This window comes from Micromys minutus, assembly GCF_963924665.1.
Source record: "Micromys minutus genome assembly, chromosome: 4".
Classification (NCBI taxonomy): Eukaryota; Metazoa; Chordata; class Mammalia; order Rodentia; family Muridae; genus Micromys; species Micromys minutus.
In genome coordinates, this window is record NC_137973.1 from 50811568 (window position 1) to 50829994 (window position 18427).

At 38.2% G+C, this 18427-nt stretch overlaps 1 protein-coding gene across 1 annotated transcript in view; it reads right to left on the reverse strand.

Moving 5' to 3' along the window:
- SNX7 (sorting nexin 7) overlaps positions 1-18427 on the reverse strand; it is an 86035-nt gene that overhangs the window by 42452 nt on the left and 25156 nt on the right. The window contains exons 3-7 of the mRNA XM_080916576.1: positions 13832-13942; positions 12628-12792; positions 10022-10220; positions 6432-6631; positions 3371-3457 (exon numbers count right to left, since the gene is read on the reverse strand). Of these exons, the coding sequence (XP_080772702.1) occupies positions 3371-3457; positions 6432-6631; positions 10022-10220; positions 12628-12792; positions 13832-13942 (762 nt within the window). The remainder of the gene's footprint in view (positions 1-3370; positions 3458-6431; positions 6632-10021; positions 10221-12627; positions 12793-13831; positions 13943-18427) is intronic.

Genomic DNA, 18427 nt, shown 5'->3' on the forward strand with positions numbered 1-18427 from the left:
CCCTGCACCCTTGACTCCACATAGCCACCTAGCTCCCCAATTTGGTATGCTTTCTGAACTCATACCACCTTTAATAATATCCATTTTGCAAAAAAGAAAAATATTCGCCCTGCACCACAATGAACAACATTATTTGTCATTATTAAGGACCCAACACAAATACCTATTCTCTCCATAGCATCAAAATAACCGCAGGCAAAAACTACTGTGTGTGCTACAATATAAGCAATTTACTAGCATCCTATCATCCAGTCTTTCAGCAAGCCGATTACAAAGGTGCTAATAATTTCTGCAAATATATATGGTGTAAAAGGAGGACATAAGAAGCTGTGAATATGTCCTATGTCACAGTTAATAAGTAGGTGAGCTAATATTTGTATGTAAGTCCACCTAATTCCAAAGCATAAACAACAAAACCCTCAGTAAACAGCTGACCTGAATTTGAAAAGAGTATTCTGTCTTTAGGAAGCAGAGGCCATACTGAAATCAATTATTAGCTGCTTCAAAAGAAAAAAAAAAAAGCAGCCATTTTACAATAACCAGCGTGGTAAGTACAAAACTACACTCTCAAGCAGAGTTTAAGATTATATAAAAACATTTGCCTGTGGTGGACGTATCTATGTGTTGAGTAAAAGTGGCCATACATCCTGTCAGTAGTTAGCCCCAGTTATGGTTACAGGAATGTGAAATGACTGGAGTCTGATATTATGTACCACATAACCCAGCTAAAGGCCACCTGATGTTTTCATCAGAATACAATCAGTGTGTTACTCTGCTGTTGTCTTTCTACAGTCACTATTATCCTCCTAATTTTGGAATACTTGATAGCAGCATCATTTTGCCAGCTAAAAAATAAAAGAAGTTGCCTACTGCTGCTTATTGCACGTGCGTGTGACATCCTATCCCAATGTGGGTTTGATAAAGCCTCCAAAGGTGGCCTCAGGAGGTCTCCATAGAAATGGCCCCAATGCTGTCTCCAAAGTGGCCCTGTCACAGTTGCCATGGTAAACAACCAAGCAGATTGCTATATTCAGTTCTCTGCCAGGGTCGCCATGGTGACTGCAAAGGCCTGCTCCTTAGAAGGACCTCACAAGGGCAGGTTTCCATGGTGACACCCATCTTGCATATTTCCAAGCAACATCTTTTTTGGTTGTCCAGCAACCAATTGTGGCAGACTCATTTGTGGGTGATTCTGCAAGGCCACTAACAATGCATCATGGCCCAGAGGGATTTTAGTTTGTATAAAACACATGACTGTGGTGGGCATATGTATGTGACGAATGTAAGGACATAGAAACATATTCTTTGACAATAGAGAATTTTATAAATCATTATATCGGTTGTGATGAGTAAAAGCAATAAAAAATAAAAGTTTAAAACCTTTCATGCTTATACATCAACTTAAAAAGAAAACTTGCAATACTTCCATTAAGTATGATGCTTTCAAACATTAATTTCAAATGTTACGGGATATATAATGAAATGATTAAATTTTAAAGTTTTCACAATTTCATAACTATGAGGACTTTAACATAATGGATATCAAACACACACACACATATGTTCACATGCTAATAAATCAATCAAATTACTTAAATTAAAAAAATAAGAACATAATATAGGAGGATGGACCATTCTGTACAAATGCTGCTTTTATTAGCCACATTATTATTCCCTGGAAACTTGAAAGTCTCTAGTATTTAATCAAGAAAAAAAAATGCATCAAACCACTAGTCTTAATCATCGTTAAAATAATTTCTCAAAAGGAAAATTAATTCTAATGTTCAAATGATGTACTTAAAATTCCTGTATATGTGTCCACTCTTTCTTTCCTTCCAGCAGACTCTAAAGGGAACAAGACAAGCCTAAATACAAAAGACTGATTTCGTTTTTTCACTTCTCTTCATTATTAGGTAAAGAAAACTCCAGCTCTCTCTTTGATCACTATGCTCCTCCATGTATATTTCCCACCATCCTCCCTTACAAAGGCCTTTCTCCAGCTCTGCCCACCACAGCCAACCACTCCCCACTCACCTTCCACTCCGACAACTGAATTTCAATTTGGAAAACATATAGAGTAAGAGACATCAGTAATGTTCCCAGTCAGATCTGAATGAAGTGTCTGTTTTTCACAAAGCTGAGTTTGTAGAGACTTCTTAATTTTAGCCGTCAGCAAGTTCTCGTGGATAAGAGTAGTCATCGTGACTTTTATTATTTCATTAAATATCTATTGACTGACTTGCCTCATCCACACAGTATGGGCTGGGAGCACTCAGGGAACAAATCTCCAATCCTTTAAGCTGTTTAGATAGTGGGAGATTTGGGGAAGAGCCAAAGCAGGGCTTGGGATTGAGAGGATGTAGGAGATTTTGAGGGAATTAAGAAATAAATATTTATGTTATAAAGTATTTAATGCAAGAAGAAGGAATCAAAAACCACTACCAGGTCAAGTTGAGGAGTCTCCAGTTGAAGAGGCTACAATAGTACACAGAGGGCTTCAGGATTCCCCTACCACCAACTCGATCAAGTGTACTCAATTACTAATCAATGATAATTTGAGTATCTTTTTAAACTAAAAAAACTGTATTCTTCATTGAGTAAAGGATGTGGATGAGTCAATTCTTCTTCTTATGTATTCACCCTGAAGCAATATGGACTGTGACAGACAGCAGTAACCCCCACCCCAACCAGTGCTACTGTGTACAACAGCAATTATGCTTAGAGGGCTTCTCCCACCCAAGTGTTCAATTGTAAAATTTAAATGGAAATTCTACTTGGGTAATTCTTTGCTGGAATATTCAAATGCAACAAAATATAGATACTACAGTGCTGTGAACCCAACAATGTAATGTCATAAATTCAGTTAATTTAGAATATTCCAGCAAAAAATGGGAGGTGCTGCAAAAAACAAAAATTATCAAAACTAACAATTAATGATTTTTCCCCATAATTGCAAAACATAAGAATTCATTAAAATAACCAATTTTATGACTGAAATCTCTCATATTTTTAAATAAGAAATAAACTTTAAAAAGGAGTTTATTTGCCAAGATACTTGCAAAGTGTGAATTTTTGCGCTGATTCCCAACCTAATAATGATGTAAAGTACTTTTTATAAACACATCACTGTTCCTTTGAAACCATCAGATTCACATTTCCTTACAGATCAAATAAATACAAGTCAGAAAGACAGAAAAACAAGTAAGCCAAGCTTGAAGAATTAAAGAATAGTATGTTATAGGTCTTTAGAAGAATTCTAAGTATTAGTTGCTGAATAGTTAGAAGTACCCATACAATGAGGTTCTGCATTGTTAATACATTTTTTAGACATTGGCTTGAAATGACTCTGTTAACAAACTTCAAGACATACCAAATCAGTGTCTGCTTTTTTGTAGGCCAAAGCTTCAACTTTGGAATCCAGTTCTGTTTGGATTTGATCTCTTCTTCTCATAACACCCTTCATATCAAAACAAAAGGATAAATCAAGTTGGGGTTTGCTGTAATTATCATTGACCATAACAACTGTTTATATTTTAGAATAAAAATAATCATCAGGAATGCTTTTCTGTTGTAATCAGTCATTTGGAATCACAATATTTTTATAGAGTAGGTATCTTTACTCTTTAAAATCTCAACTTTAATAAAGTATTTAAAATTATTTTTTATCAATTTTGTATTAGGCTTCCCAGTACATATTTTATCAGTTCAAGCATGCTTAATATTTGATAGTGAAGTCTTCAAAGAGAGCAAAGAGCAGAACAAAAAAAGCAGTAAAGGTCAGTGAGAGCAATAGAGACATATGTTCCATCATCCATGGGGACACCTGAGAGGTCATTTGAGTCACTAACCTCAAAATATCTATAATCTGTGGAGCATCTCCTTTGACCCAAAAAGGACAGTTAATCAAATCACTAATTTCAGCACAAAACCAAAAAGCTGGAACATAAATTCACACCTTAAAATTTTCACCATAACTCAAAAATGCATAAACATTCACCTGTTAGCTGAGATTCAATGAAAAGTCATGAAGTCATTCCTTCTTGTGTTAGCTGATGGTCCAGTGTTGTTTTCTTGAATAATTATAACTTCATGTTTCAATGTTCTTACCCCTCAACCACCCTTGAGAATCAATAGAAATGTGGCACCTCTCTACACCCTGGACACATTTCCTCCTGTTTTCTACACTGCCTTTCTTTGGGCCACTCAATTGTCTTATAAGATTTGGACTTCACATCAGAGGCAGGAGTGCTAAGCCCCTGTAGTCCTGCCTCCTTGGGCTTTACAATGTTAACTAAAGGAATATTAAAACTGACTCTGGGTAAGCAATGAACTCAACCATTGACAGAAGAAATGCAGCACATGAAGAGATGCTTTATAGAAGGAAGCATCTAGACTCAAGGTCATGCATATTAAACAACAAAGCTCTGAAGCATTCCTAGGAGAACTGGGAAGAGGTGCGTTAAAAGTGTGTCCAGAGACATACTGAATCAAGTTTCTCTCTGAGCAGAATTACTTCTCTCTGGTAATTTTATAAGCAGTTAGGAGCTGCTACACTTACAAAACTCATAAGGCCCCATGTGTCTATGATAATCTATAGGCAGTTTATAGTTGCTAGGGGAGGGAAATTTTCCTCAGTGGTGTTAGTACTTGTAAATTGTTCTTGTTTCTATAGCTACCCCACCCCTGAACTTGTAAGCAGCTCAATGGAATTTAGTGCATCATTCAGTTAATCAATAAACAAGACATGGAAGAAGAAGTTGGAAAGAAAAAGTATCATCCAGAGTGAAAGGAAGGGGGTAATAAAATATATACATGTATGAAGACATCATAATGAAACCAATTTTGCATAATTAAAGTATACTATATAAGACACATAAATTATTTAAAAAGACAGTATCATTTTCTCTAATTTCAGCAAAAACTATTGAAAATTCAACTAATTGTCACAAATTCCTTTATATCATTTACTTTGATTAATATCAAGACATGTTTTTTCCTCTAATCTAAATGATTTATACTATCATTAAGTCCCATATTCTCAAGTTCTACTTCTGTACTATACATTAACTTATAAATATATTTTAATATAAATATCTTTTATAAGATAGCCAGTAAAAGTCATATAATTTTAATCATTATGTATTAAGCTATCACTAGTGGTTATTTTATTATTTATGAAATGGAAGCAAAAATGTAATATAAAAACTAGGGATTATGTCCTAGGTATCTATAAAAGAATTCAATCCATCAAGGAGCTATATAATGAGTCTTTCTATTGGCTATTATGATTTTTTCCAGAGCTTTGATTGCATAAAATTTTGCTTTCATGGTGTCTACCTTAACATAACATAGTGTTAGTACTACCTAACTGATGAAAGAAAGCAGACAAACAATATTTCCATGAAACATTACAAGGAGAGGTAACTAATAAGAGGAAACCAAGAGATACAGCTGAGGCAATGGATGGAGAGAAAGAATTCTCAGCCTCAAAGCAGAGAGTGTCTGAGAAACAAGAAGTGTTTGTTTATAGAAAACTCCTCAGAATCCAGGAATCATTAAAAGTCTGAAAAGGTCACGCAAGATCTAATGACTCTCAAGTAAAGCCTAAACATGAGAAACAAGAGAAATAACATAGCTATGTTCTTTCCAAGATTGCACCAATTAAAAAAATTTACTAGAAATCAAGCTGTATAACACCTTAAATCACTCGTGGCTCTGATTTCCAGCAGAAGGGGATATGCTGGAATATATGTTTAAACATCTCCAATTCTATCTTCCGATATCCTCCTGAAAGACCAGGTACCAGAAGGAGCCTGCATTCTGAGAGCACAGGGCAATAGTGGACAAAAGCCACTGTCACTGCAGACAATATTACAGAACAAGTGCAAGTCTGGAAATCATAAACTGAACTGAGGAAGAAGAATGTAAGATGAATATATAAAAACACATAGCTTTCTATATAGTGTAACAGAGCAATTTAACTCAGAGGATTTCTTTTCAGAAGCAGCCTGAAGGCACAGTATACATATAACAAAATCCTACACAAGCACTTTCTATATGATATATACATAACACATGAAATATGCTTTAAAATCATAAACGGCACAGAAAAGTAACTCTCAAGAGAATAAATGTGTAAAGCATAAAAATCACATGTGTTAAAGTAAAACTAAATGTTAGAAGACTGTTCCTTAAATAAATTTTGATTGAGGATGCTTGGATTGAAGACCATCACATAAACTGTTGGTGTCCCTATTGAGTAGCCCAGTTACTGTCTATGTGGTCTCTCAGCCATTGATTCATGGCTACAGGGAACAGCTATCTCTTGGGTATCTACATGTGAAACATCCTACTAGGAAAGAAAAGGGTGGTGGAAACAGAGACAGCATCATGAAGTGAATAGCACTGAGATTCTTGTTAGAGGCTCTTACCATTAACATCTCACTGTAAAGCACATACTCGTGGACGACAGGGAGCAAAGCCTCTGACAGGCCAGACATCCGCTGCTCTGTGGCCTTACAGCACTGGTCAATGCAGCTGGCAATGCCTTTCAACGTATCAACTAGGTCTTCTTCTGAGGCTGACCACAGAATATGAATAGGGCCATATTCTTTCATTTCTTCAAAATAGTCTGAAAGAAAAGTGAGGCTAGATTTGCTGGCTGCTGTGAGTACACATCCTCTGGTAGACCCATAAGAACTGTTGAGCCATCGCTTCAGTTTCTATGAAACGTTTTGGAAAATTCCCATATCATAGACAGCATAAAAGGACCCTGTCTCATTCTCCACAAGTTCTTACACTTGGCTATAAGGAAATGCTCATATTACCCTCCATCAACTGGCTAGCCTTTGCAGACTGTACAAGTCAGTTTCTGAAGTGCTACCAAGTATAAACAAACTTAGATGCCTTTTCTAATATCCTAGCTTGGAAAACTGTATTATACAACTATCATAACTATTATAAAATTCTACCTATCGTGTACGTACATATAGATATTATATCTCAATATGTAGAGCCAAGGCTCTAAACAAAACATGTCTTCCCTTCTTTGCAACTACACAAACTCAAAAGTAATTACTACCTACTAACCTATGGAAAACTATAGGCTTCCTTCCTTTACTCTCGGGAATCACCATACACACAATGATATCCTCCAAAGTTTACTTTCTTTCTACTCCGTGTAAACTCACTGTGACATACCCTGCCACACAAATCTACAACTAGCACCTTTTTTTTTTTTTCTCTAATCAAGTGGGCTCAAGAAGTTAAGATTATCTCATGAAGATGAAAGTTTTACTCCAAGTTCTTAACTTTACTCTTCAGAGACTAGGTTCATCTCTACTGAAGATTAATGACCCTGAAACAGAAGACAAAAATTCCAATAGTTCTGTCCTCAGTGTGTGTGTATGCTGATGGTCTTCATGAGGCAGCTAAACCATTTTTACTACAGAGCCTTCTTAACATGACACAGCTTTCAAACCACACCTACACACCAACATTTAGTAAGTAGCCCTGATATTCTACTAGTAATATATGTATCAAGTATAGTGTGAGGTCTGGGTAGGTACATCTTTATAACATAGCCCAGAGAAACAACACAGCCTGTCATTAGCAGATTTCTGCAGAATAAATTTAATAAATTTGGAGAAAGAAATGAAAAGAAAATAAAACCAAGCCTCCCCTTCCCCCTTTTTTTAACATGCAGAGTTACCTCTCTAAAACTAGTTTCCAGATAGGGATCTGAATGCACAGGTTAGATTCCAAAATTCTGAATGGAATCTCCAAGTTGATGAATGGAATCCTGTCTCTAACTCTGTTAAGTATGCTTTGCATCTTTCCTTCCTTTTAAAAGGAATGTTTCTCATACAGTACAGTTTAATCATGATTTCCCCTTTCCCAAATTTCCCTATATCCTCCTGATTTTATATAATGAGAAGTCTCCAAGTTTTGGCCATTAGCATTCACTTTAGAAACAAGAGCTCAGATTTAGCAAGTCTGTAAGAATGGAGCTTCCTTTAGAAAGACTAAAGCCATTAAAGACCTTCCTCCCAGTATCTTCAAAGCTTAGGGACATCTCTGTGGCTCTTAGGAGTCAGCAGTTTCCAGAGCCTGCGTTGCATTGCTGCCCAGCCTAGCTGTGCATAAGGAGTCTGCTTCACGGAACTAGAGACACAGAACCTACTTAACTAATTAGCTGCTTGAGATTAAGGAAAACAGTAAGGCAGGGGTGGGGGTATGAGCGTGACATCTTAGCATGTGGGAAACTAGGCCGAGTACATATTGAGACCCCCATGCAAAAAGAAAAAAGGGAGGGTGACACAAAAGTGAAAGGAAAGCCAAAAAAGAAAGAAGAAGGAAGGAGGACAGACAGAAAGAAAGAAAATGAGAACTGTAAAGAAAATCTATCCTTACTCTGCATTCAGATACTATAAAGCAGAGTGGACATTTAGAAAATTAGATATTTTTAGGAAAATAAAGCATTTCTGTTTTATACTTAAATTATTTCTTTATTGTTAATTCTCTGCACGTATGTGTGCATATGTATGCATGTATGTATGCATGCATGCATATATATGAGTGTATTCCTCCATGTGTCTGCACATGTAGACTAGTGTTTATATTTGTTTTCTTCTTTGGCTTTTCACCTTTTATTTTCAGGCACATGGTCTGGGGCTCCCCTAGTTGTGGTCTACTGTGACTGAACATCGAGACTCTCAGATCATCACTTGGCTGCTCAACTGTGGGGCACATGCATGCCTGAGCCCAGAACGGACATGTTTGCTGGAGATCCAGACTCAGTTTCTCATGCCTCCACAGCAATACTCTAGCCACTGAGCCCTCCCCTACTTCCAGTCTCCCCCTCCCCCTGCATACATTGATGTATTTACTTGGGAAGGGGTGTGGCACATGCACCATTGTTTGCACGTGGAGGGCAGAGGACACTTTTAAGGAGTCAATTTTTTTTTCTGTCATATGACTGCTACCTGCATAGTACACACTAGAAATAAAATAAAATTTCCAGTTTAATGATAGATATAGACAGGTTACAAATTTACAATGAGGCATCAGGAGAGTGACATATATTTCTAAGTGGCTTTTTTTCAGTACCAACATATGTTAAAAACATGTTTGTTGGTTCTCTCACCTCTTTATAATTTTAAAATTAGAGAATAAATGTTATTAAGGAATTAGAGTCATGAAAGACTAAAGACTAGAATGGTTTTTCAAGGACAGATAATAGGAAAGACCACCATTTTCCCAATATGTAAGTCTTTATGACCTAGCACATCCTGCTCTCCACCACTAGTAAAATACTGAAATTCAGTTCCTGAAATACACTCTTTGATTTTTGAGAGATGGTCCTTGTTGTATATTTGACATCAACTTCATAAACTAAACTGAACATCTCAAGCCCAGGGCTTTATGCTGTTATGTCATGTGTAGGTACACAGGAAGGAAGGACAGCTAGAGCCCCATACAATGGAACGGAACTGACCAGTACTACCTTAAACTCATTCCCTAAGGAAATGAGTCTGTATGTGTGGGAAGGGTATGTGTATGTGTGCACGTGTATGTACATGTCCGTTTGTATGAACAGGTGTTCACACATGTAGTATCAGGTATGGGCAGAGTCGGAAGACAGCCTGTCCATTGGGAGCTGCCCACTTAGTTTTATGAGAAGGGCCCTTCAGTACGACATCAGGCTCAGTGATTCAAACAGCCTTGTTGAACAATGAACAGTGGAGAGCTGCCTGCCTCTGTCTTCTCAGCTCTGAACATCCATGCAACTGCCACGGTACCCAGCATTCCAGTGGATGCTGGAGACTGATTCAAGTCCTTATATCTGAGAGGAGGCCAAGCACCTTAAAGCAGGAGCCGGGTCCTCAAACATTTTCAGTGGATGTCAGGGGCATGAGGCATTATGTGTAAGTAAAATCCAGTGTCACCACACCACACCACAGCAGCCAACATAGTGATGAGAGACAGGCTGAGCTTAAATGCTCAGTCTTGAATGACATACCCCTCTCTTCCTTGTAAATCCTCTGAGATATTTTATCTATTAAGTTTATTTTCTGGCTGAATGTCTCAATGAAGTTATTCATCTCCATGAACTCATCTGGCCGGTTCTTCACTCCTCGCATGGAAGATGCCACTGCTCGGACTGTCTGCCCCATCCTGCTGAGCAGGCCAGGCCCTTGCTTCTTATAGGAAGAGAATTCCTGGAAGCAGAAAGTGAAATAAATACAGTGAGTCAATCAGCAGCACTCCCAGCTGCAGTAAAGCAAAGACAGAGATGATGACAACACACTTCTGTGTGTCTTTAAAGCATTCCCTTTTAAAGCCTCTGAAGTTTTGGGGAGAGAGGTAGTATCCTCCTACACCCCATTCTACTGTATAATACTCCATTTCAAAGTGCTCATGTGAAACATGTGGACAGTCTTTCCTCAGAGCCTAAATCTTTCAAAGAAAGAATGAGATCAGTGATTAAGATGTGATAAGTAATATATATCTTTTAAATTTATTTTTATTTTATGAGCATCTCTGTGTGTTTGCATGTATGTATGCATGCACAGTACACATATGCAGTGCCCTTAGAGGCGAAAACAAGATGTTAGATACCTTGCAACTGAAGTTAGAGACTGCTGTGAGCTGAAACTGGGTCCTCTATTATAAGAGTATCAAATGCTCTTAACCACTGAGTCATCTCTCCAGTCCCCAATCAGCATTTTAGAAAAGAGATTTCTATACACAAATGAACCAGAAAAGATTTCATAGGACCCACATAATTACTGACAAGTGTGGAAACTCTAATTAGCTCCTCAAGTATACTAGTCAATGTTTACTGACAGCTTGATGTGTCCCTGTAACTCCACTTACAGCCTTACACCCACACCTGACAATAAACCCACAATAAGTTCTACTCCTTTACCCACTTTCTGAAGGAAAATATAGGCAAATAACTTGTTCAAGGTTCACAAGCAATTAAGCAACAGGACGGTGGGAGGAACACAGCAAGCTCAGTTCAGAGGTTCCACTGCTGCACAGGACACACTCAGCTTCTGCACAGGGCACACTCGGCTTCTGCACAGGACACACTCGGCTTCTGCACAGGGCACACTCAGCTTCTGTATAGGACACACTCGGCTTCTGCACAGGACACACTCAGCTTCTGCACAGGGCACACTCAGCTTCTGCACAGGGCACACTCAGCTTCTGCACAGGACACACTCGGCTTCTGCACAGGGCACACTTTGTTTCCATTGTGTTCTCATTCTAGTGTATAACCAGACTCTCTGAGCACAGCTCTGAGCCAACTGGAGTGGGTAAACTGGAACACCACCTCCACGGACTAGCTGTCTGCAAAGAAAGCTCTTTACTAAGGCACGTACTTAGTTATTTCAGAGTTAACGTGGGAGAGACAGCGATGGTTTGGAAAAAGAGACAGACACACAGCCATAGAAATCATCCCTCGAGAAATACAGTGTGCTGAAGCAAATGACAAAACACACAACAGAGCTCACGAGGTTCTTGGGGGGACCTGCAGCATCTGGGAAAAAAAAAAAAAAAAAAAAAAACCCAGCTTGTCTAGGATCAAATAAAAGTGAGAGAGCAAAACACATAGGAAAGAGATGCATAATCCATGACTAAAAATAATTCCTGATTTGTAAATTTATAAGCAACATATCATTTACCCAAATGTGAAATAAGATCTTGTCTGTATTCCCATAGGCTTTCTTCCTAAAAAGTCACATGAAAATGCATTGTGTGATTAAAGAGTAACCCTCACTGACCAGACAGCCCATCCACCGAGGAGTGCCCGACTTCCCTGAGAAAGCGCACCTTACCACTGCCAGTACAAACTGTATCTGCCAAGCTGTTGCTGCAGTCTTTGGTTTAACATGTTCTGGGTGTGATGCAAACACTACATTCTGGGGAACAAGCTTTTAAGGTTATAGAGCAGTGGCTTTCAACCTCTCCAATGCTGCAACTATTTAATACAATTCCTGATGTTGTGGTGCCCCCCACCAGCCATATTTTTGTTGCTACTGTCTATCTGAAATTTTGCTTCTGGTGTAGTAATAATGTTAATGTCTGGCATGCTGGATGTATAATATGTGACGCCATTGAAAGGTCATTCCATGACCCCCTTCGGACTTCTGACCCTCACTTATGTGATCCAGTGTGCATATGGTGACACAAGAAAGGTCACACATGCCAATGGTCTCACACACACACACACACACACACACACACACACACACACACACACACACAAACACACACACACACACACACACACATTACATACACAGAACAACATATTCATGTATGGCCAATACTGATTACATACAAAAAGAATATCCTGTCATTAAATATAAGTTAACAGAACTATTAATATGTGTGTGTGAAGAAGACAACAGATTTCCACCTCGTTACCATGTTGATTTGGCATGAGGGTTATATGTAAAACATTTTCTAGTATTTCTCCAATATTTCCTAAAATAATTCACTGAAATACTTCAAAGATATCATTGCCAATTTTTAAAGGTGAGAAAGAGGGACTATACAGTCTGTTGCATTAATAGATATCAAAGGACCATATGAAAGTAAAATAGAACCATTTACCCAGGCTTGCGCAGTGAGGAAAACCTTGAAATCCTCATTAAATGTTAAAGTTGGATGATCAGCGATCCTGTTCAGAAACTTGTGCAGTGCCTTCCTGCGGGTCTCAATGAAGTCATCGTTGAAGCGTTCCACCATGCCTTTCACGATAAACTTTTCTGGCAATGGCTGAGACCAAAAGCAAAAACAACTATGTGAAAACAAATGCCCATGGCAGTGGACGGAGGATGAAGGGTGGAAATGAGAGACGGGGACAGATAGGAGAAGTATAGGGGCAGAGGTCATAGAGGATGATGAGGAACAGCCAAGTATGGATGCAAATGCTCTTAGGACCCACCCTGTACCAATTAAAAATAAAATATTTATTTAAAACACCTATCCAAAGGCCAGTGAGATGGCCCAGCACAGTAAAGGCACATGCTGTCAAGTCTGGCAACCTGAGTGTGCACTCCAGAATCCACAGGGTAGAAGGAGAGAACCGAATCCTGCAAATTGCCCTCTGACCTGCATACGTGAGCATCTCTCACACAAATAACAATTAATAAAAGCAAAACAAAACCCAAAAAAGCCCCCTCCCCACCACCAGTATCCTGCATATAACATGGCACACCAGGATGAAAAAATTCTGAAGATCAGTTGAACACCTCATTTTTTATTATGAAAATAAGTTTTAAAATGTCCATAGCACAGGCTTAGAATATGACTCGCCAAGGAAATAATACCCCTATTTGTCAGGCCAATGACCTGAGCTCAATTTCTGGGGACCCTTGTGGTGGAAGAATTCTCCCTCCCTAGAGTGTTCTGAGACACCCATGTGCATGACAGCATACCTGGGCTACCCACACAAAAACTAACTAAGTATAATATAACACACACACACACACACGCACACACACACACACACACACACACACACACACACATACACACACACACACACGCACACACACACACACACACACACACGCACACACACACATATAGCCACAAAGCTATAGTCTGAAAAAATAAAATATCATTCTATGTTATAAATTAAAAAAAAAAAAAAACCTATAGTTAAATTTTTAAGGAGTTTGGAAATAAATGTTCCCAAGATAAGCACATTTTAGGGGACTAAAAGGCATTATGTTTTAGATACTCTAAAACACTCAAGAAAACAGAGAGGCTACGTTATAAACAACAAGATCGCAAACCCTTATAAACTCACGGGAATGATGAGAGTGGGGTGGGCTTCTTCCAGTTTACCCTTCAACCAAAGGAAATCTTGATAACGTCTCCTGACTTCAAATTCACTGGAATCAAACTCCCCACGAGACGTCTGAGAGAAGCAGAAAAATATAACAGCCCATACAATATAAGACAGAAGACATTTGCTTAATTCTATTTTAGATATTATGAAAAAAAAATTAGGTCTCTAAGAAAACTTGAATCTTAATTATTCTGTGTTTCTCGGCCTGTATTTTCTTTTTCCAGTCATCTATCCATGCAGCAGATGAAATTAAGCGAACTTTCCGGTTTTTTCCACAAAGAAAGCAAACACCATGCTTAAATCTGAAGTCGAAACTGAAAAATCTGTCTTCCAACAGCCATCTGGCTCACACAGGCTTTTGACTACTATTACCCTGGCGTGGCTTTCTCACTTAGAAAGTGTGCTCTGAATGTAGGTTTCAAACATTATTCTTTTCTTGACATGATTGGAATTCAGAATTTGAGGAAAGTTCTATTTTTAAAATCTGAAAAATAACCTGGATATAACTGAGAAGCCTGTTTTCTTGGAATGTGTTCAAGTGAGCTGCTTTCACTAAAATCTGCTATTGGTATGTAAAAACTCCTAAAAAAATTTTTTTCAGAGTGATTTTGCCACTTTTTCCAAAGGAATATAATTAATGGATATTTAATGTGAAATGATTTTTTTCTTGTTATTTCTCTAGGAAGGTTTTATATTTTTTCTTGAGCTCCACACTTAAACTCCTAAAATTTTAGCAAATATGTTAATTTTGCTCTTCCTAGTAAACCAAGAATCTGTGCCAACTCATATAGCAAGGACATGGGTTCAACATCAACCCCACAGCTACTGCTGAAACCTCAGGCCAAAATAAAAGTAGCACTTCTCTAATTCCTACTAAACATCTCATGAGAAAATAAAAACCTATACCAATGCTCCACTTAACTGGATTTTTGCATATTAAAATTATATACAGTGATATTTTGGTTGAGATTTTCCTGCAGGAGTAGAGATGGACTAAAATGTAAAATATTGCACACACTTCTCATCACAGAAAATAACAACTACCTATGAGGACAAACCACTTGAAAATTAAGCAGTTTATGCCACAGGGTACAGTTTTAATGGTCTAGAAATTAGTAAAAATCTTGTGAAAGTACACCATTCTTAAGAGTTGATATTTACGGTATCATACAGTATACACCAGTAAACGCTCTCTTTGCAGTTGGAAAAGGTGGGGGTACATCAGATGCTGCAGCTTAAGAATCTCAATGTTCACAAAACACTTCAAAAATATAGTTATTTTGAAAAATGACACATGACATAGAAAGAAGAACAGAAAATCTACATCCTATAAAAACAAGTATATATATATATATATATATATATATATATATATATATATATATGTGTGTGTGTGTGTGTGTGTGTGGATATATATATACATATATATATATGGATGGGGGCATATATATCATGCTTGCATATCCACACACAAATTATCAATTAGTCACTCTCTCTCGGACTGAGCACCAGGCACTATGAACAGGTTCATAGTGCAAAGCAATTAACTGGTGTGACCTAATCCCAATGAATGCATTCAAGCAATGGTCGGTGAGAACGTGTAATTCAGCCGTATATATTTTCAGCCACTCCAATGTCCTTAATAAACAAAAAACCAATCTGTTAAAAATTCTAGCACAAAGAAGAGACAGAGAATCAGGTAACTCTGTCCTCCTCAATCGGTCACTGGCTTAAATGGGTTTTATGGTCATATAACAACAATTGAAGAAAATAGGAAATGAGTCCAAATCTAAGTAGGATATTCTATTTCCTTCTACGTCAGGACCTGATACTTCTGCAGGTAATAAAAAGGCAAAGAAGATATAGTCAACTCAGCTTAGATGATGACTAATTTCCCTACAGTTGACTTTAGAGTCACCATTCCACCTAGAACAATCAGATTTTGGTCACTCATAGCCATAAGATGAACTGGGTCTGGTGACCAATCCCAACAGAAGGAACACTTGTTCTAAGGAGTGTGCTTCTATCTGAAATGCATGCATCCATGGGAATAATACTACAAATGCACTTGCTCATCAAATGCAGGCATTCTAAGCTCAGAAGATTTACAAAACTGCTTTCGAGATAAACGAATGTTAATAATCAATTCATCAGTGGAGGGCAACAGCTACTGTCTACATTCTACCATGCATCTGCATGCTTCATGATGATAATATGGGAGAAAAGACCACAGTTAAATCTCTTGGTTTTATCCCACAATCCTTAAAGGAAAGTAATCTCTATATGCCCAAAGGACAAAGCAGTTTGTCTGGGCGACCACCTCAGAATGTTCTGGAAGAGTATTGGGAAGGAGTATTGGGAAAGATTTTGGGCCCAGAGGGTAATAGAAACTTTATAAGAATATCAACTAACCTGGAGCCTTGGGGCTCTCAGAGACTGAACCACCAACCAAAGAGCATACATAGCTAGACCTAGGTCCTTTGCACTTATGTAGCCCATGTGTAGTTTGGTCTTTATGTGAGTCCTGAACAAGTGGAGTGGAAGCTGTTCCAAAAGCTGTTGCCTATCTGTGGGATATGTTCTTGTAGCTGGGCTGCCTTGTCTGGCCTCAGTGGGAGAGGAAGCACCTAGACCCACAGAGACTTGATGTGCCAGGATAGAGGAATACTGAGCGCCAGGGAACACCCTCTCAGAGAAGGGGAGAGAGGTTGGGGAGTGGCTTGTTGTGGAAGGGGGTGACAGGGAGGAAGGCAATGTGCAGGTTACAAAGTGAATTAAAAAAAAAAAATAGAGTGTCCGTTTCAAGAATGAATTTCTCACGAATCAGATATCTTGAATGTGGGAGTCATGTGCATCATCTTTATATAGCTGGATTACTATTGTATAAGCCCAAGCCCAGGTTATTGCTGTGCACGAATGACTTTGTATATGTGTATACCTTTATAGACCTCAGTATGCATGAAGGGCAATACTGTAAAACAAAAACAGGTGCTGAGGATGTATTCGGATCCACGTCTAGCTTGCAATGAGATATGATACTCAGCACTGCACAGACCAGGCAGGCTTGTGCACATGAGTCCGCTCAGCATTCAGAAAGTACAGACAAGAGGCTCCTCCGTTCAACTCATCCTGGCCAGCTAGTGATGTCATGGCTAGCCTGGGCTAGCCTGGGCTAGAGATTCTGTACAAGATCAAGCAAGGCGTTCTCAGAAAAGCCATCTGACATGTCCAATGTTTGTAAGAAGTTTGTGTCTTCCTTCATACGACTTGAAATTAAAGAAATATTCAGCAATCAACATCATTGTATTCTCTGTCATCATCTGTATTTTGAAACACAAATCTCTGTCCATCAAGCATGGCATGGCCAGAGATAGAGTCTTAGTACATAAGAATCCGAACAACACTAACATTCAAAAATTATTTATAGAATAAGCTTTTACATGAGTGACAATAAACAGACAATAAAGAAACTATGTTGATAATACAACCTATATCTAACAGATGTTTATACATTTATATATCCAATGAATATTGACTACATATGTGTGCAGCTTATAGGATAAAAGTAATAGAAAGTAGAAAGGGAAACAGTCTATAATAATGTGGAAGAAAAGTTTGCCACAGCCATACACAGAAGGTAAAAATTAATGGATAAAGACGTATGAAAGGAAATGGTTTATGCTTAAATCCAGCTCTGCCTATCTATGACTATGCTGTACAACTCTTTCAAAGTTTTTGAGTTCCCTTTTATGATGGAAAAAAAATGAGGACAAGTAATAACGTGTAACTTCTCTAATTGTTTTCAGTTATGTAGAGCATGTTTAAAGCCTTATCCCTTAGTGGAGCCAACACTGATGTCAGCTGGTAAAATACATTCCAATGTCATTTTCACAACGTCACTGTCATTAATAAATGTAAACAGTGGTTCCAAAGGTGTTCAGAGTCTCCACCATGGATGCCATCTGGATCCGACGTCCCAATGTCATTGTTAACGTTACTATGGTAAAAGCAGCCCATGTAACTATGATGGAGGAAGACAGTAAGATGCCTCCGAAGGCAACGACAACAACCACCAACTCACACAACCTGAGTTCAATCCCAAAACTCACATGGAAGAAGAAAAGTTCCACTACCTGAAGTTGTCCTCTAACGTCCACATGTACAGTGACAACATAGTACACACACTCCTGCCTACCCACCATTGGCATTCTAAATTAACTTAAATGACAAAGACAAAACTAGGATATCAATATGAATAAATTACTGTATGTCACTGATCAGAATCAGATCTCATGGGATTTCAAGAACGGTATCTCTGAGAAGTGTAAATGATGGGAAAAAATGTTTCACAGATCCAGTGAAGGTGGGCAGTCTTAGAAGAGGATGCCCAGGAGCATTGGGTCTGCTCTGTGCAGAATTCTTATATTAATTTATTCAGGTTTCTACACAAGTCTTCAAAGTTACTGCTGTCAAATTTTTTAAAAATTAAGAAACTGATTTTAAAAAAAGAAAAAAGGTAGATTAAAATGCCCAAGACACATAGCAAGAAATCTC